Source organism: Ischnura elegans, chromosome 2 (genome assembly GCF_921293095.1).
Source record: "Ischnura elegans chromosome 2, ioIscEleg1.1, whole genome shotgun sequence".
Lineage (NCBI taxonomy): Eukaryota > Metazoa > Arthropoda > Insecta > Odonata > Coenagrionidae > Ischnura > Ischnura elegans.
The window spans coordinates 5,141,436-5,162,663 of NC_060247.1; the positions used below are offsets into that span (position 1 = coordinate 5,141,436).

Below are 21,228 nucleotides of genomic sequence, written 5' to 3' on the forward strand. Positions count from 1 at the left end.
TCTAGATGGCCATTGTGTCGAAAAATTTGAACGTTTATTCAACACCCTCAATCCTATGACTGGAAGACCGCTAGCCTTGACAACCTGCCATGCGCTGTGGACACTACGCTCCCTGCGTTTGAACCGGGTGACAGCGAGCTTTCGGCGTGACGTTACTAATTCTCGCGCATTGCGGTCCTGAAAACGAGAGAAGATTTCCGCTTATGGCAACACAGCATTACACGATTGTCGCATGCGTCGACCTGGAACTTGCCAGTTTTACGTCGCAACCGGAAAGTTAGTGTGGAGTTATTTACTGTCGGTGGTGATCCAGTTCCTCCGCTTTCTGCTATCTAAGGTAATGCTGTTTGTTTGTGTCGTTAAAGCCTCAATACCGTCGCGATATAAACTGCTACATAGTCTCACGAATACAAGGATCAAGAACTTTGCTATTTCCTTGATCCTTGTATTCGTGATATTATGGATTTCCACCAAGTTACGCCCTCTACGATTAATTGTGCTACATAGTCGTTCCATTTTTCCCAGAGCAACGGTAAGAAGGGAACATGATTTGCCTCTGATTAGAGAGATCGATTCAGTTTTGGTTTCAGAGTATTACAATAGCAGAGAAAAGAAGTCATTACACTGCCGCTTTCAAAAGAAAGTTATGCGGCGGAACCTCGATCTATCGTTCCCGCATTGATCGTTCGCCGTTTCTGGTCCCAAATAAAGTTCCTTATAGACAATTTAATTTTTTCCCGCATCTATCGTTCCCCGAAGTATCGTTTCTCGCATTGATCGTTTGAAGATCGCGGTTCCGACGCAGAATTTTCCCGCATCCATCGTTTGACGAAAATGAGACGAAATAAAGACAATGTGTCATTTATGGCTAATAACGACAAGCACGTAGTTGGAATCCTCTCCAAGAGATGGAACTACCATTGGGAGAAGCTCAGTGCCGTGGGAAAGTAACATTAGCGCATTTCCCAAGAACCTTTATCCCCCTCCATTCACCATTCGCCTACCCCCTTCTGACGCTTTCCTCTTCTTCAAAATAAAAACAGGTCCCAGCTCGCGCAGGGATCTTATTACGAAGACCTTAGCTTCGAAAAAATATCGAGTTACACGAGAACAATAGAAACGTGTTTCGCGCTCCCCCCTCTTCTCACCAACTGACCTTTTTCAGCCTAACTGCTTCGAAGTTCCCAGTTTATGGAGGTCAACTGCTGCATGAATCACCTATTAGCCCAAAAGGTATCTAACAATGATATTCAGTAATTGCTATTATGCTTTTATTAGATTGAAATGTTAGTAATTTGCACGTTAAAAAAAACGAGACCACACATGACGTATTTTAAGCAAGGAAATAGATGGAAAAATACGATGGTGATTTTTGGCGAAACGCGATATCCTCGTAGCTGAGCTTACGGCAGTTAATTCGGCATTTTGTTCCGAAAACATGATACCAGGTTGTTATCAGTTATCAATTTACGAGCTATACTACTACTAGTAGTCTCACTTGTCAGAGTTACTGACGAAGGGATATCTTCTCAGGATTTTTGTTTCTCCCCACTAACAATCCGAATTCATCTGATCATCTGGCGCTACGCTAATTAGAAAAGAATGGGCATCTTTAGGGTAAAAAATTTCATGGCGCAGTCCTATGGTCACGCTTCGCCCTCTGCAGTGTGCTCTGCGTACCCCCGTACGCGATAGCATCAGTTCCGAACTTTACCTCGTACGAGTGGTTCCCTACTTTCCGGGGTGGCTGGACTTCGAACCACCGAGTGTTTTCCATGTGAGTTTAATAGAGTCATTTTCACTAGTTTAATTTTAGTCGTCTTCCGACCATGGCCCCTCCGAAGAAACTATTGAGAACTTTAAGAGATGGACTGAAAATAATTGAACATGAAGAAAAGAATCCGGGCTAGATGCGCGTGAATATTGCAGAGCGCCTTGGGTTGTCCGCTAGCACATGACGGTAGGGGTGGGGGTAGAGTGAGCTACCTGGAGAAAACAAGTAGAGATATGAAGGCGAAGATCCAGGTGGGCGTGCCGCTGACGATTAACGCAACATTGTTCACGCTTTACACACTACCTCAATTGTATTAAAAATATATTCATTAGACAGGAACAATTCAAGTAATTGACTATTTTTGGCCTTCGTGATCCATCTCACAACCAGTCACTGCACCGGCGAATGCGGTTGTTTTAGGCACAACATGCACATTGCTCTCGTGAATACGTGTACTGGAAATGGTGTTTGATGGATAAGAATTTTTACATCTGACTGAAATCCATAATAGCAGTGTAAATGCCGAGTGGAGAGCAAACATTCAGAATTTTGAAAGAGATATGGGTCGAATCAACAATATGACGTATGTGTCTTGATAAAGTACTACTATTCCTGTTATTATCTAAAATATTGTTTTGAAACCTTAAATGAATTTCTTAATTACTCGCCAAAATCCTGCGTTTCCTGGGACATAGGCAATCTAGCAAAAAAATTAAGCAATGATCGTTTTTCCGCATTCATTTTATAATCGTATCGTTATTAATAAAGAAAAATTGTCCCCTAGTGGAGTTCCAAAAAAGGAGGGTAGTCTTAGAATCGTGTTCGTCTTAGATTCGTGCTAATACGGTGCATGAAATTGTTTTTCGATTTATTATGTTCTATTAACAATTTTCATAAAATATTTTCCGCTGAATAAGAAAGAATCAATTTATTATATTCTATAAACAATTTAAATAAAATATTTTCCGTTAAATAAGAAATATTGGGGTGGGGGAAATTCGGTTACTGTGCAGTAATAACAACGTGCGCAAAAAACAATCTCTCAGCGAGGAATTAAAAAAGTACCTCGAGTGTCCGGACGGAAGAAGGGCCGAAGGGTATTCGGCGTCCGGGCAAGAGCGCGGTTGGGCTGGTCCTTTAGTCGGCCCTGAATTTTGCAAACGATAGATCACGTCATAACAGATATCACTTTTCATTGCGGCGTTAACATTCACGGCGTTTTTCGCGTACGTTAATTTTCTGTTGATATACGGCCAGTGATTTTCTTATTGTTGGCTTATTAACGGACCGTGAATTCAGCAAAATTGAGACCGTGAAAACCTTAAAAAAACCGTGAAAACGTGAAAAATAACCGTGAAAACCTGGAAAAAGCCGTGAATTTCATTGTTCAGGTAGAGTGGGAACCCTGATAGGTGATTACTATCTGTTGCAAAATTCTCTCTCTGGATTTGAAGGCTATTTGCTCAAAAGTCGTCCATTTGATTTTAAAACAAGGTACATCATATTATAACCCTTTAACTTCTGCATTGACTGATGGTATGCAAACTTCAGCGGAAATACGTTATAACAAGTATTTCCTATTGTAAGAGTGTGGTGACCACAGATTTTGGCGCAAAATATTTGTGCCGTCTAAATTCAGTCATGGAAGTGTTATTGCAAATTCGAGCAGGTGGCTAGGCGAAGGGAGGAGGACAGCTTAAGGCAAGGAAAGCGAAATACGGCACACAAATATACTTTAAGGAGGAAAACAGGAAGATGGACACCTCAACGCCTGGAGTAGTCGTAACAAACACTCCACTTCCTAGAGCCCCATGTACTCCTGTAGGTGAACTAGTATGGGGATGAGACCTGGGGGTAAGGGGGGGGGGGGCAAGATTTTGAATATAAAAACCTTCAAAATCGAAGGGAAGTCAGTTGGTGTTGGGGAGTGACCGCTGGGGTGTAAACCGCGAGCAGTGGTTAAGAGGGAAAATCAGAAGTCTCCCGTCTTCTCCTGTGCCGTATTTTGCTACTCTGTTGGCAGGGGTGCCTTTTTGCCCAGGGTGCAATCCTCCTAGGACAGGCACGAGAACCTTACTAAGTCCATCCGAACGTCCGCCGTCTATCTGCCTCCGTGATCTTCGCGCATTTAGCCACCCGAAAGAGCTTCTCATGGAGACCCGAAAGTAAAGTGCCTTTTTCTCTTTTTATTACCGAGTACAGCTGGAATTAATTCATTGCCCCTGACACCCAAAGGCAAGAACCCACATGGCCAAAGGCGAGTTTGATCCCCGTCTCACGAGTGAGAATTGGGGTGGACACTACAAGGGTAGTGATGTAGCAAGTGTTCTTTTATTTGTGGTGGATGCTGCATGTGGAAAAGCATTGGGAAAGAAATCATCTGCCTGTAATGAGGACTCCTTTTGCGCTAGCCCTGTAACGATTCCATCCCACTGATTATGTCATTAGGGGTGCATAACGGTAGGGATAACCCAGTGCTGACCTTGGGCTTCAGCATGGTTGTAAGTTCATTTAAGGGGTGTGTCACCAAGGTAACCTATCATTGTGACAGGCAAATGAAACTCAATCGTCTCCTCTGCAAGTTATTGATACATACCATCATCAGCTACGCATACATCTTATTTCCCAGCCAGGGAAATGCCGCTAAGCTAAATTCTGTTGATAAGAAATTGCTCCTGAGTGCTGAGCATATTGCTGCACTGTTGCTCGCATAGTCATTAGATGAGGTTTTTACGGCAATTATTCGTGTTTTAAGAGACTCATGCCTTCTCTCTCAAACACACGCAAATGACGTGTGGTGAACCCCCTTTACATGGTGCTTGTCAGTTGGTGTTCATCCTCTGTGACTGTGGAAATGGTGCTGGACAGCCAATCCTGCCTGTGCATTCATATTTTTCTAATATGCATCATAATAAGTAGGGATGGTCTGATCGGATACCTTGGATCCAAATATCCACGGATGTTGCCCTTCACTTGATATTTCAGATCCAAATTCGTTGAAGACATCGGATCTGGATCAGAAATTTTAACCCTAGAAGGGCACACTGGGGTCCAGTGGACCCCAGGAGTTTTTTTCTTTGCTGTAACTTTTGTAATGCACAAAATATTGAAAGCTCATACCAATGTAAATTTCCTTTTATATCTTAGTAAAAGTTTCATGTGTGTGGTGAATTTTTCGACGCGCTTATTGCTTTATAATTTAATGTTGGAAATGGTCTGGGGTCCATTGGACCCCAGTGTGCACTTCATGAAATTTTTTTGAAATTGCGAAAAAAATTAACACATTTGTTTATTGCCTTTTTTGCTGCAAATACATTTGTTATAATCGTATTTATACGTTTATAGTAATTAAAATGTCATTTATCATTTTTTATCACTTTGGGATATTTGAGGACATCAACTTTTTTTGTGAAATATCTTGCAAGATGGTTTCCTCTTTTGCAAATAATTTAGGAACTTCGGAGTGAAAGACGTACGAACAAACTTCAATGGAACTGATTGTAGAGCAATAGTTTTGAACATATATTACTCATAATAGTAAACTATTCATCAAACATTGACGTTTGAAAGCATTTGGAGATCGAAAGAGAGAGCGAAATTTGGTTTCGGATCTGCCTGGATCAAAAGGAGCAGCGCGCGACGTCAAAACTCCCCGGCAAGCTTGGGAATTACTGTTGGATAGCGCTTTACGAAATAAAATAATGACGCATACAAATGAGGAAGTACAACGGCAGCGTCAAAATGTCACAATTCCTCAATCGTACCACGGTGATGTAGATGTTGAGGAGATTGAGGCTTTTTTTGGACTTCCATATTTTTCTGGGGTGCAGAAGACGTGCCACACAAATTTGTATGAACTGTGGTCAACTGAGTTTGGATCTACGTTGTATCAATGCACCATGTCTCTTCACCGATTCCTGTTTTTGCTGTCAACCTTGCGTTTTGATGATAAAAACACGAGAATGCAGCACAGAACGATCGATAAATTTGCGCAACTTCGTGAAATTTGGGAAGGGTTTGTAGATAATTGCAAGAAATGTTACACTCCTGATGAGTATTGTACAGTAGATGAACAACTTCTCGGTTTTTGAGGCCGTTGCCCCTTTCGGATATATATGAAAGGAAAGCCAGATAAATATGGCATAAAAATTGTAATGATGAATGATGCAAAAACGTTTTACATGGTAAATGCCTATCCTTACATAGGAAAAGTAGTTACCAATCCAGATGAAACTGTTCCGACATATTATGTACGGACATTGTCAACACCAATTCATGGCACGAATAGAAATATTACGTGCGACAATTGGTTCACTTCTGTTGAGCTTGTAAAGAAGATGCTATAAGATTATTCAATAACGATGGTGGGCACCATTCGTAAAAACAAGCGTCAAATTCCAGTGGATTTTACAAGAAGCTGTTGTTCAATCTTCACGAATTGCCTTTGACCCTGACATGACCCTGGTGTCTTTCACACCGAAAAGAAATAAAATAGTGCTTTTGTTGCCATCTTTTCATTCGGATGGAGCTATAAACGAAGACAATGGAAAGCCCGAGATTATTTGCATGTATAATGCCACTTAAGGAGGAACAGACACATTTGATCAACTGTGTCATGAATATACAACAGCCAGAAAAACCCTTCGATGGCCAATGCGGATTTTCTATGGCATGCTAGACCAAGCTGGTATGAACGCAATGGTTCTTTACTCTCATATTGATAGTAATGAAAAAATAAATCGGAGAAAATTTTTGAAAAACTTGGCTTTGTCACTCATCAAACCTCATTTGCATCAACGGATTTTGAAAAAAAACTTGTGTTCTTCAATCAGGAATACCATTGCGGAAATTTTAAAAATTGAAATATCAGCAATTGATATGAAATCCTGAAATCCTTCAAAGCAAAATACGATGCAGCTTCTGCCCACAGAAAAACAAGAATTATATCGTGCCGCGCTCCGATGTGTGACGAGCACCGAAGTTATCTGTGTACTACCTGTACTGGAGTGAGAAATTAACAACAAGGAATTTTTTCTAAAAATTTATATTTTACCTGTAAAATAAATAATAGTAATGTGCATTTTGGAGCAATAGGAAGTCCTAATGAAATTTGTGAAAAAAAATATAAAAAAAATACACTGGTAAATTTAGTTGTTTTCAATTGTTAAAATTAATACGTTTTATGGAAAGAAAAAATATGAAACATTTTTTTACATGAACTACACAATGTAATACTTAAGCTGTTAAAACTATTTGTCTGTACATCTAAAACATTCGTAAGAGTAAATAAAAGTAGGATTGATGACTTTCTTAAAGAATTTTTATGTCTTTAGAATGAAAAATATTGTTTTATTTTCATTTTAATATGTTTAAATAACTTATATTTACATATTTGTGTAAGAGACACTTCTATTATTGATATTTACTATATTAATAGTAAAAAAATTTCAGGGGGTTGAAATTAAAAAAATTTAAAGTTATGGGGTCCGCTGGACCCCAGTGTGCACTTTATGATTGAAAAAATAAGTGTGCACTTCTAGGGTTAAATTAATGCTTCAGTGAATGCAGCATTCTATACGAGGGAGTGGAAAGAGTTCTGGTCCTCTCTTCGCATGCGCCATCGCACAACAATGCTTGTCCTACTCATAAACCATTTTGTTTAAATTCTCCCTTAGGGGTTATGCTATAAAATTTCAGGTGTGGAAAATTTTAAGGCAGCATGTAACAGGTAAATTGTGTGACTCTCCCCAAGAGATTGAACAACCTTCGGGAGAATCTCAGTGCCATAGGATAGAAACCACGTCAAAAGTGACTACGTCGCAGATTAAAAAAAAACAACCTTGGCCCTCCATCACACTGTGCCTCTGATACTTTTTAAATTTTTTTATTATACAATTTTTAGAGTGCTGTTGGTTATGGGGAGGTGTCGGTTGGGCTCAGTGCTTGAGTAGGCGTCATTAGTGGTAGATGTCTACGGAAACTGGAAACAGAAATAAATGAAGCCCAGTATACCAGCTCAATAATCCTGATTTCTGTGGCTGTCAGGAATTAGTAATGATATGATAATGTTTTATTTGTGCAGAGATCAAGTAATACAAGAGCTTACAATGATATAGGGCACGTCAGGTTCATCAAGAGGTAACACATCAGGTTACACACAGATAACACATATGGTTAAAGAATCATTATACAATATGTACAAAGATACAATGGATACGAGATATGTCAAACTTGGTTTAGAAATTCATCAATAGAATAATAAATTTTTAGTTTCTGATATTTTAGGAGGTTGGTCTTAAAAACAGTATCACTTATTGGTGCCCTAAGCTCAACCGGCAATTTATTATAGAATTGAAGGCCCATACGGTTTGGAACAGCACCTGTATTCCTAGTGCACACATAAGAAACAAGCAGCTGATCAACTTGTCTGGTAGAATGATGGTGAACATCACGGTTCTTAACATAATGGGATAGATTTCTTTTAGTATAGACAAGTAAATGAAAAATATATACTCATGGCCCTGGTAATATATCCAGTTTTTTGAACAGGGGACGGCAAGGGGCATTACGTTTGGAAAAAGTCATTAGCTGCATGGCTCCTTTCAGAATGCTGAAAATGGACTAGGCCCCTTGCCACCAATTATTTGCCAAATTTTGATCCAAGTATAGAAAATGTTGAAATGACAAATACATTCTTTCGTACGTGATGTCCCAAGTAGTAGATTGAGGGCGAGACAAAGTGGCACATCAGGGTACATACCAGCATTATCTGAACTGAGACTAACATGAGTTCAGCCAGATGAACCCCAAAAAATTATGCTGTAGGCTATGTGGGAATAAAATTCTCCAGAGTATAGTTCCCGAAGGACTTCAACAGAAACAGTAGGTCTAATGGATCTAATTAAATGTGTAGCAGGCTGAGCTTAACTTAAAAGCTAAAGTATCTATATGCTCATCCAAACAAATTTGAAAATTGACATTAAAGCCCAGAAATTTGGTATTTTTTACCTGTGGGATCACCTTCCCATCGACTTCAATGGGAAGGACTTTACTTGCTTTATTTTTATTTGCAAAGTAAATTTAGTGAGACTTTCCTACGTTTAAATCTAGAAAATTTTGATGACACCGGGTGAGTAAAGTATGGCTCACCTGTTTACATTTATCTTTCAATTCTTCAAAAGTAGGTGCTGTGAGAGCAATTTTGATGTCATCAGCATATAATATGGGGTAGCACCATTCATGCTTTGAAAACTTTTTACAAGATCATTAATGTAGGAAATAAACAAAACTGGCCCAAGGACAGAGCCTTGAGGAACACCTCGAATTGGGATCTTACCCGGGGAAACAAATTTGCACCATTTTCCAAGAGAACATCATGTTGAGTTCTGTCTGAAAGGTAGGATTCAACCCAAGCATTAGGTACACCTCGAATACCCTTCCTGGTAAGTTTCTTGAGGAGCAATTGATGGTCCACACTGTCAAAAGCTTTTGAAAAATCGAAAAACATTGGAGCTACTTCCATTTTGTTATCTAGTGCATTAAATCACTGAATGGTAATATTTATAGTTATCAAAACCCTAGAACTTCCTTGCAAGATCACTAGAAATCAGGAAAACTTCAGCCTATAGAGGACTTGGCAATTAATGGTGGGAATGTGTTCACATTGATAGAAAAGGGATAACTGAAGGGTACCAAAAAGTTTCGACTGAAACTTGAAAGGGTTAAAAAGAGGAGTGCATAATCGTTACCCAGATGCCAGAGATTACCAATGCATGCATGAGGCACAGAGCTCAGGGAAGCATCTCTTAGTAATCACCTATTAAAATTGCCCATGGTCAGAAAGTTTCCTTCGTTTGATAGGATATTAATAGTCCTTATTTAAGCTAAGCACTACATACCTGCTAGCAGAGTACTCTACGCTACTGCCATGCTCGGCAACAAGCAGCCTTCATCTTAGCGGCGTTCATAGCCTCGCACCAAGGTGGCCTCACATAGCAGCAGCCAGACGTCACATGGGCTTTTCCCAGCATTCATACTTAGCCAGCCATCACGTTTTCACGTGCTTAAAAATTTTCACTTTTAATTTAATCGCAAATAATAGATTTCGTCATTTAAAAATCTGAAAGCGTGAAATATGTACTCCAGGAGTAATAATCTTTCGGTTTAGACAATTAAAAAAAATAGGAAACCACCCTATTATGTATATCAAGCTGGGGTTGCACCAGTGTGAGCTAGAAAAATGTCGCGACTAGGGACCCCTTCCCACTTCCCTTGGGTGCATCACGTGTTTGGGTAATGTGCCTCCAGCCACTTTGGATTGGGAGAAAGTAAATCCAGTGTTGGGTTTTCTCAACACCAATGCAAGCAGCCTGTTGTCCTTACATCAAAAGATTACCAAAACATGATTCATTCAGAGAAGCTATTGAAGAAAATATTTTCCTCCTCCTCTCTCCGCATCACAACTGCGCTTAATAACGACCGCTGAAATTATTTTATTGTTTCAAATAGTATGTTTGGTCAGTAATAAAATTTGGTATTTTAAGTCATGAATGAATTATGAAAGAATCTCGTTCAAGACCCTGGCGTGACGTCATCTTGAAGACTATGCATTGCATTGCTGGCGTGGGCACAAAATTCAAGTCCTCACCACTGCTCCATGCCAATTCTTAAGTGCGGCTTTAGGCAGTCGGTTCTTCATGCCAGTTATAAGGGCCAAGAAGTGTCAGTAACAAGGGCCTGGTACCGAAACTAACCCATCTCTAGTTGTGATTCAATTTTGAGCAGTGAGGGCTGGAACCAGTCGTCCATTTCGCTGGAGTAGAGGTTTAGGATTGTGTTTCTCTCCGTGTGTCTCATCCCCTTCGCTTGTCCTCCCCTCTTTTTGTCACCATCCTCTGAAATATTTACAATGTGACTTAGATGTGACCTTCAACTTTTTGTTTTTGCCAAATTTTGTTCAAACCATTTTTGTTATACAAATTGAGGTTCTAATGTATTTAACTATGTTTTTCTTTCTTTAAAAGCACCTACCATAGATAAGTAATAAAATACGAGATAGTATGTGGTAAATTTCAAGCCTGCCACGTTAAGGGTTGTGAAATTCATATTGATTGTCTTGCAAAACAATTCCCTTGATTGGGAATCCAGCCGTGGGCATTGTGTGCATGGAAAAGAGGGAGTTGCATGAGTAAAATATTCTGTATGTTTTTACGTTTTTTTATCTGCGCCTTTTTAGACAGGAGCCGAGGGATCTGGAACCTGGTTCGCGGGGGCCTCCGTGGAGATTCAGAGTGTGGCTCCCCGAGAAACGCAGGGCACGACTCATCTCCTCCCACCCCTGGCCTAGAACACCGAATTGACTATATACTTCGCGAGGGTAACCTAGGAGCCACATATCTTTCAGCACTGACTTCCCATACTGCCTATTGGTCAAACTATGACACTGCATACTTTATTCTCACTCATCTAATCCCAGAACTGAAAGCTGAACATTCACCACAGGAGTCAGCAGGGATAGCTGATGTGGAAAATTCTCCATGAACAGGGTGAGTAGTAGCCAAAGCAAATCAACTCCTTCAAATACCTTCTTATTTGGCTAGAGGCCTTCAAAGGGGCACACACACTATGGCACTAGCACTGGCCAGGATACGTGTAACAGATTGGCAGAAAAACCCCTTTTCCACTTATATTTATGTTGCAAACATTTCGAGGCATCCAGACTGGTATGATTACCCCTTGCCACCAATTATTTGCCAAATTTTGATCCAAGTATAGAAAATGTTGAAATGACAAATACATTCTTTTGTACGTGATGTCCCAAGTAGTAGATTGGGGGCGAGACAAACTGGCACATCAGGGTACATACCAACATTATCTGAACTGAGACTAACATGAGTTCAGCCAAACTAGGGAGTGGGACAGGGATTGACTGGACATAAATTACTTAATTCCCAATATAATGAAGGCCTCTGCCTCAGGCATGACTCATTTTGATTCTTTATGATAAATAGTTGCTGGTTGCTGGATAGTGCATGCTCAATGTTTATTTCTAGCGTCCTGTCTTTGTGTATGCACCTGTGATACTTGCATTTATAAAGCTTGTTTCTTCAGTTCTTTTCAATAAAATACATATTTGGAATGTGTATGTGCTAATGTGTCTGATAACTTTGGAAAACCTCGAGCTTTTTATCATTTATGCAGTATTGGGACTCAACATCATTTTTTAGCCCAGTAAAAATCATTTCTATTTTTAATTGACTGACAATGTGATTTTTCAATTTTTAATATTTTGGAACAAATGACCTTGAAATGAAGATTTTTTTGGGGGGAAAAAATTCATATCCAAAGAAATGTTAGCTTTTATCTAGAATGACTGCAAGCAGTCTAATGACCGTTTTTGTATTTGACACTGTAATTTAGCTCTCTTTGCCGATCCTTGGTGTAAATTTCGTCGAATAGGTATCACTTTAACGCACATGAATACTACTCAAATTTGACTCTCATATCATTAAAACAGTTTTTACTCATGATTTTACTGTTTATGTGAAGGAGAGACACATTAGCAAAACCAAGGTACATATGTTGCGTTGTAAAGAGTCACCACTAAGCCTACTAAGCTTTCTATGGGCAGAGATGAAATTCATTTAGCTGAAATTCATTGTTGCGTTCATGCATAGCAGCTGCTAACCAAGCCAGATGATGCCGCACCCCCGCTTCTCCTCTGCACAGTGGAGCTGCCCGTGAGCGCCCGGGGAATACCCTTTCGCCAACGTGTTACAACTTGCATGCCAGTCACTGTCTCGTCATTGATACTGGAGTCACTCATTCCCGTATTTCAGTCCACACCGTGGTCATCAGGTTTACCAGAACTGGTGATATTCTCCTAGATCCTCCGATATAAACTATATCTTTTGAAGAAATTCGGTGAAAACTTTTTTTATGCTCAGGTTATTAGAAGAATGAATTTTATTTCAAATGCGATAAAGATTAAACTATTTTCCTAGATTGTGGTAGTTTAAATTTTCACTGGTTGTGGCACAAAGGTGTGTGTTGTATTTTCTTCCCCGAAATTGAGGCAGTCTGTCGCTCAGAGGCATTTCTGGTGATCTTTGTCAGGGTCAAATAATCGATCATGGATATTTCCGACCACTTCGTCAACACGTTCACTTTCACGGTATCTTACATTCCCTTTGGTCGTCACTTCTTCTGATGGTTACCTTCAATATTCATCTGCTCTGCGCGTTCCATAGATATTTTCTATTACGCGCTCATTGAATGTGTTTGAATATATTTCTGGGTCGATCGGCACTCCCTAAGTCAATCTCATTCTCCCTTCACACTTGGTCTCTAGAAGATTTCGTACTAAGATGCTAAAGTTTAATCACAAACTCAGAGGATCGATAAAATGAAATGCATAACGGCACATTCCGAAAGTGTTCTCTTCTATCTCCTTGAGATTCAAATACGCATCAAATTCCACAATTTCAGTCACTTTATCGAAGCGCTGTCTCTTTTACTGTCTCGTAGTTTACCGTGGCAGTCTTGATTCATTGATTTTTCGGGTTTTCACTGTGTTTTTCAATTTCACCTGGATTCCATTAGGTGTCCTCAGAAGTGCCGATATTGGCATTTTGCATCTCCTTTGTACCAAGGTTTCTGACCTAGAAAAATCCCACATTTTTTATTTACATGTGCAAAAATTAATGTTTTTCGATGTTCCAGGAAAATTATTTCATTTTAACACTGATGTTGATGTGTGTCTCCTAAATACGTGTGTGGATGTTGTGAACATAATCAGAAAATTTGCAAAGGTGCTAAGAGAGTAAACAAATACATACCTGGAGACAGAATTTATAATGCTTCATCTTTATCCTTTTTTTATTTTTTTCTCTGATATGTTTTTAACCAAGAAAACTACAAAAAATAATGTGTTTTAAATGCTACCTGTATTTAAAACACATGACATATTATATTTGGACTATGGAAATGAGACATTTTTATTTTACAATAAAAGTTTTTTAGATGCATTTAATATTTTTTTGCAAAGTTGTATTGTTTTCATAACACTATACTTGTCAGGTAAAAATAAGGAGGGAAAACAAATGAAAGAGCACAAGAAAAGAGCGAACGGTCAATCGACAGCTGGTGGTCATTATAAGTACAGTAAAACTTTGATTTTATGTCGTTGGAGGGACCGAAATATGGGCACTGTGTAAATTCAAAGTGTGTAAAAATCAAGGGTTGGTATTTAGGAGGAGTATAGTTTTCAGGATAACACTTGCTCCTTATTTTTAGAAGGCTTAGTCATACACTTTTGTATAGTTCTGGTTTAAGCCAGATCCGGAACCAGAAAAAGTCTCTTATGTGAGGTTTTATGGTAAAAGAGCATGGAATCCTCTTCAATCGTGTCAGATATATGTTTCCCGGATTCAATTACTCATTTGGAAGCAAAAAAATGAAGCCTAATAATCTTATTTACTCACAAGCAACAGCACGGATGACGTGTTACCTTAAGAGAAACAACGTTGCATTCCTGAACAATGTTTCCCCTGGTTGAATTGACAGCATTTCTGGCACTGAGATTACTTCTGTTACCCAGGAGAAATTTCGGAATGGTGACACTAAATACTCGCAGAGAAGCTAATTTTTAAAAATATTCTCATTAAAAGCAGTTTTCAGGATATCCGTTTCACCACCTGCAGACAAACAAAGATTGGAGATTGAAGAAATGAGGTATATGAGAATAGTCATCCAAATTAACCTCATTAACAAGGAGCAAAATTTCGCCAATACATCACAAAGGCTTCACACCCTGTGGGCCTAGGTTCATGTCCTAGCAGTAGCAGAAACTTGTCAGAGATTGCCCTATCCCTACTTGAGTGTAATGTGCACCACTCTGTCCAGCAGATGGGACGTTAAGTCCTGGTCCCTTTGGAGCCTATCATTACAACCTGGCTAATGCCAACATAGGGTTCCTATCCCCCCAGCCCTTACTTCATGGCGCTAATGACCCCAGCTGTCAGTTACCTCCTTTCAAATAGCATACCATAGATAATACGGAGCACACAGGACCCGGGATATTCGGTAATTTAGATTTTTCCGGTGTTCAGATCACTTTTTTTAAGTGAGCTACATATTTAAATAACCGTGCAACTGCCGCTTCTTAACTTAACTTAACTTCTAAGCGTTTATTCTTAACTGCAACTTCCGTTAAGAATAAACGCTTGCCACCTAGCAGAGCTAAGCTAATAGCTATTCAAGTTCCAATCATGTTTCATTTAAACCCAATGACAATTAGATACAAATCGAGTCAGTTCTGATGAGTGCGCCGGGCAAGTAACTTTCCCTCGCCTCCATTCGTCCTGCAGATGTGGGGTTAGCCCATGGAATGAGCCAATGCATGCTGCTTTTACCATTGTGTTGAATCACCATTGACTTATGTCCATACTAGAAGTACGACTATCTTTTTTGAATCACCTTGGAAGCCAAAATTTTGGCATGGGAGGATTTTTAACGGCTCATTTCGCCATTATATTTGGCTGGGGCGAAGGAAAACGTAGCGTTGGCAAAATTCTAGAAAACCTTCTGCTAGGGATAGATATTCCATAGTTCATAATTCCGAATTAACGACCATCTACTGTAATTACAATAAATATATTATAAACAGCGTCGATCAATAAGTCGAATAATAAACGAAAGGTGATACTGTTAATATCTCCGGCAATCATCTGCCTTAATAACGCATACACGGCGATTGCCGTATATTTTAGGTTTCGATATCCTTCTTCAGCAAATTTGAACTAAGAGCAATATTCGCATTCGTAAAGGAGCCTGAAATATTACTGAGAGGGCACAGGGGGAAGCATTAAGTAGATTCGCGATGTTTCTAGTTTCACGCTCAACAGCGCGACGTCATTTCAACCGTTCCTGTATTCATTTTTGCAACTCATTGAGACGAATAAATAACCTAACTTCATATTGCTCCAGTCGGGATTTTCAAAACAAGTCCAAAGACAACTGCGTAAAATCAAGATTAGCGGCCTCTTTGGGGATGGGGTTATGCTGCACAAAATCAAAGAACTGCGTAAAATCAAGAAAAGATGTAAAATCGAAGTTTCACCATTGCAATTCCCTATGCTTTCCGGCCGGACTTGTGTGTCGCTGTGTAAAACGAGACTTGATGTAAAATCAAAGTGCGTAAAATCGAAGTTTTACTGTATCTGGCTTACCCCGGTCATTCTTTTGTTAAGTAACGTAGTGTTTCTTAAATCTGAGGAAATGTGAAGAAAGATCTGAGGCTTTCCCAGCGTATGATGATGATGAAGTTGTTCCTCTCCATCTCTTCCTGAGATGGAGAGCCTCACCCGGTGGGAAACCCGAAACAACTTCAACTGAGGAAATGTGCTGAAAATTGTAGGTCATACATCACAAGTCAACTCCAGAATTCTTTCACTTGTGTGTGTCTATTTTTAGGGCTATGTATCATTTTTTGCAGCCAATGTTTTTAATGCGAGTTTAGCTTTTTTTATTCTTAAATATTGCCTAATTTAATGTTTGGCTGTTAGAAAGAGTAATATGTGTTATGGCTAATTACTTTTAAATTTCTTTCATCTTTTATCATGAATAAGCTTGTAGATTTTTGTACTCTGTTTAGCACCCAAAGCTGTTTAGAAAATAACTCCGGGGTAAGTTATGAATTAGAATTTGATTTGTAACTATTATAATAAATGCATGCCTCTCTTTATTGCTATTTTAATTTTTAATGTAATAATTAATAAATTAATTTTTTAATTTAATTTTTAAGACACCAAACTTATAATTCCAGGCAAATGAAAAATATAAAAAATAATTATCGTGCAGTGAGTCTCCAACGTAAGTTTTTAATAATACATAGTATTATTGCTAAAAACTTACATTGGAGACCCACTACATGATAATCAATTTTTTTATTTTTCATTTGCCTGGAATTAAAAGTGTAGTGTCATAAAAAATAAAATATGTAAGTACTTATATATTTTTTTCTTCAAGACACTACACTTTTAATTCCAGGCAAATGGAAAATTAAAAAAAATAATAATCATGTAGTAGGTCTCCAAAGTAAGTTTTTAACAAAAATATTACTATCAAAAACGTACATCGAAGAAAAAATATAAGTACTTTATCCTGCGGCAGAAAGAAAAAAAAAAAATAACATCAGGGAGAACCGAACTTACGACTTATGTATCCGACGCTCTGTATGCTAACTGCTACACCACGGCAACTGACAAATGTGAGGGGCGTAGTTACCACTTTAAGTCCAGTTATGTAGAAAAACTTGGCTGGCAGGTGCATGAAAAACTAAAATTATTCAGGGTCCACACAATATCACATTCATGAATTTTAATTTATGGTCTGATAACCCGATTAATAGAATATATATATTAGAGATTCCTTCCAGCATTTTTATATTACTCTAAGTCGCTATTCTTGTGAAATTATGTGTTTTTCCTACGACCGTCATTTCGTCATCAGTTCATAAATGTGAATGATTTTCAAATAATGGCCATATGATGTTATTCCTACTCATATTATAGAAGTGCCAAGAATGGAAAAATTATTCTTATACATAAATCCCTTAACTCTAAAATGATGGAATAAAAGCAACATCTGCTGAAGTGCTGAAAGTTTAGCATCAGTTTTGTCATTACTCTGGATGTTTGTCGGCCTGGCCGCAAGAAACCCATAACAAGCTTACTTGATAAGCGCCTTCCTAATTATCCTTTCCCCTTACCTCATTGACTTATAATATGCTAGCTGTGTATGTTTGTGCTGATGGGAATGCCAAAAATTATTTACATGTTTACCCCAGTTGACGAGTGCGAGCGATGAGTTTTGTGTGTTTGATAGAAAGGAATTTCTGCAACGCTTGGATAGACTGGCTTTGTCATTCTTGTTTTCCGTTAGAGACGCGTGGCCAAAGCTGTGAACACTTGCAAGAAAGGTTCCCTAGGAGCAGGATTGTCCACATAACAGATTTTGCTGTTTTTTACAAAAATCAAACTGTTTAGAGAGCGGTTAAACGTAAATTATCGCCATGCATATTTTATTTAATGCAAGTGATTCATTTCTGTCTAAATTTCTTGAGTGCTCTTGGCATTCATTTGGCATAGTCAGGTTGTATTCTATTGAGTGTCGGATCTCTTAATTCTCATAATCTTCATGGAAATCTTCGGACATTCCTAACCTTAATAAATAATGCAAACAATAACTGCACCACACTTTTCATTTGAGTGACTTTATCTACAAGTTTGGCTATAATGAGTTTTTGGATGCCTTTACTCACATATATTAATTCATCATTTTGTGATTGTGCTACCTTTAGCGAAGTAGTTAGTTAAAGAGAAAATAGTTAATGGTAATTAAGTTGGTTGCATTATCCCGCGTAGTTTGGATTAATCATTCTAGTTTTATCATAGCATTTGGTCTTACAAGGGGAATACACGACGGCCGTGTATTCCCCATGTTAGCCTCATGCATTCAAGTACAAGAATGATGTGTCGATGAATTTTGTATCAATATTATAGATATTTTCTGAAGTGTTGCCGTAATTGTCTATGAAAATCAATCATTCACTAGTCATCCTTTGTACTAAACTTAATAATCATAATCAAGTTACATATTTGTGTTGATGATTATTGCAGTCATCAAGTTACGAACATATTCATGAAATTCCCCATGGATTCACTTCAATGTCTCCTTTCTCATATGAACATGCCTGTCGTATAAAATTTGATGTGCATTTCATGTCATTTTGACCAGAGGTCCAATCTAATATGAATTAATTCAATCAAGTTTCAATTAATATGGATGCCAAAAATCCATGGCAGAATGAGTGAATCCAAGTAATAATGAACAATGAAGGTAGCAGTAACTTGAATTCCTCTGGAAAGTACATAAGTATTCCACCTCGTAGTGAACCCTCCCAAAATGTAATTCCCATCCTTCAAAACCTTCTGTAATTTTTTTATCACTACGGCCTTGTGAACAATTGTCAAGTAAATAATCCTTCCTTTGTACTGTGCAACTGACACTCTAAAAGCTGTAATTTCATATGGAATACTTATGGATGTTTAGATAATTGGTGAGTGAGTACATGTGTAAAGTAAATTGTCTAGTGATCAATTCATTCCGGTGCAGTGAGATTTGTTAAGTTGAATGCCAAGGTATGGGATTATTGTTGAGGATGGCTAATGTTATTATTCTTTGATTCTTACTTCTAGCTCGCTTTAACTTCTGCAGCGATGGATTGCAGCAAGTCAGTTTTTTAAAGAGACGTTAGATAATATCAGGTTGTTTTTATAAGATTGTGAGACCATGTTAAATTGTTGAATTGTTATATTTTATAAGTGACTCTAATGTCTAATTACAGTTATATTATATCCATAGCAGTAGTTATTTCTTATAATGGAATATAATGGCTATGTTAAAGTAGATAATATTATTCATGTGGTATGGTCCTCCGTTGTCCATATTGCATTGGCATCCCTCCCCAGTTTTTGGAAGACTTGGGAATATCCATCCATATACTGACAATATACTGTCATCCATATACTGACAATACATATTGATGGCCTGCCATTTAATTATATAATCGCTGGGTTGTGATCAAATTTTTCTTCCGTACTTACATGAAATATGTAAAACCTTGTGTATTCTTGAGAGTGGTAAATTTTATAGATTTTTTCTGATATAGACAGTATTAAAAATCAATAGTTAGTTAGATAAAAAATATCTTTGTATTAATTGTGCTCCTTAGCTATGTTAACTTATCACATATCCATCCATATCTAATATCAACTAGTAGTCAGCAACTTAATATTTAAGTTCTTCTGTAATCTGGTACTTTTTGCCATGAAAAGTGGCTCTACTGCACCAAGCTAGTCGTCTCCGTTTATGTATTGCTGAAAATCTTATCATAAGGGTTTGTACAGTTGGCAGCCATAAATGGTTCACTACTAGCTAATGAGTCATTACACCATTTTTATTTTATTTGTCATTGCTAAACGTTGGTTAATGCACATTTAAATATGTATATCTTTTATTTGGAGTAAAATGACTATTTGATGTTTATCATAGTCTTTCTGACCTACGTATGTATCTGGATGCCTAATGAGCATTTTGAATATGCAATAAAAAAAGAAAGGCATGCATATAGTAAGTAAAATGCTGATCTGGCATCCCTTTGTAATCATTATAACTAAGGGTTTTTTAAATTTTTAGGAGCCATAATGCTTTCAGCTAATTAGATAATCTATGCACTTAATAATATTGTTAGGATTGGTGAGTCTTTCAATATTCTTGATGATTTTTCATGATTTAACTCTTCACGTACGAAATGTTTTTGATTTTGCTTTTCATGACTTGAAAGTATGAATTTTTTTTTGGAATGGTGTTGCCGTATATGTCTGAATGTAGTCCCCCTTGTGGTAAAAGTAAAGGGGGGGACAATATTCAAACACATTTTTTTAACTTTTCCCGAAACTGAATCCTCAAAATTAGGGTGGGGGGAATATATTCTGAGGGGGACTATATTCCGAGAAATAGGGTACGTATATGATGCATGCATGCTCAATTTTAATGCTCTCTTTTTCTGGCAGTAGCGTGAGTCTAGCGACTCATTTCTACCTTCCAAGGTCATGGCTTTGCTCCTATGTAAAATTTTAACTAAAGTAAATCTAATCAATTTAGGGAATTCTTGTCTGAATTTGGTTCTATCGCACATTACGATTATGAATGCATTATTTAGTTATTTGTAAGCTTAACGTCATTTATGTTCTATAATAGTGTAAAGATTGTTACTTATGTGTATGTCAAACTTCTCGCCATAATTATATATAATTATTTGCTAAAAGGTGTGGTAAATATGGATAGAATTTTGAATGGTATTCTGTGTTTAGGTAATTAAGGTGAGAATATTTTTTAAAATGATCGAAATCAGTGAATTTCATGTTATCAATCAATGACTAATGTATCATTCTCTTGCGCTCTATCAAAATGAATGCTTTTTTCCCTGTTCTATCATTAGTAATTACTTAAAGCCATTTACAAACACTATAGCTGTGCTATCTTCCATCGCATGTAATCGCGTGAGGCTTCATGTGGTGGAAATGCGATATGTACATCAATGATAAAATATAAGCAACACAAATGATAAATAATTTTCACACTTCTATAAATGACTCCCCTACCGACCACTGTTTTGACAACACTCTCAAGTGATTGTCAAGGTGATGAAAGGGACTCTTTCTCATGCATTTCTACCAGATTGAAGGCAGATGGAATTGGCATCAGGGGAGGGGGGACGAATGGGTCAAGGCTGATATGTGAGAGGAAACAGACAAAAAGAGGGGCGTGAGTGTAGGTCAAGTCAAGGAAGAGGAGAAATATGTACCATGGTAATCATTTGCAAATGAGGT

At 38.0% G+C, this 21,228-nt stretch overlaps 1 protein-coding gene across 3 annotated transcripts in view; it reads left to right on the forward strand.

The window, feature by feature from the left end:
• Positions 1-21,228, forward strand: part of LOC124153339 (phospholipase DDHD1-like) — a 73,621-nt gene that overhangs the window by 41,100 nt on the left and 11,293 nt on the right. The window contains exons 11-12 of one of the 3 annotated variants that reach the window (XM_046526444.1): positions 11,010-11,319; positions 12,454-13,427. In XM_046526444.1, the coding sequence (XP_046382400.1) occupies positions 11,010-11,314 (305 nt within the window). In that variant the 3' untranslated portion in view covers positions 11,315-11,319; positions 12,454-13,427. Of the gene's footprint in view, positions 1-11,009; positions 11,320-12,453; positions 13,428-19,032; positions 19,881-21,228 lie in introns of those variants that run through there. The other 2 variants (XM_046526443.1, XM_046526442.1) reach the window with 2 other exon arrangements.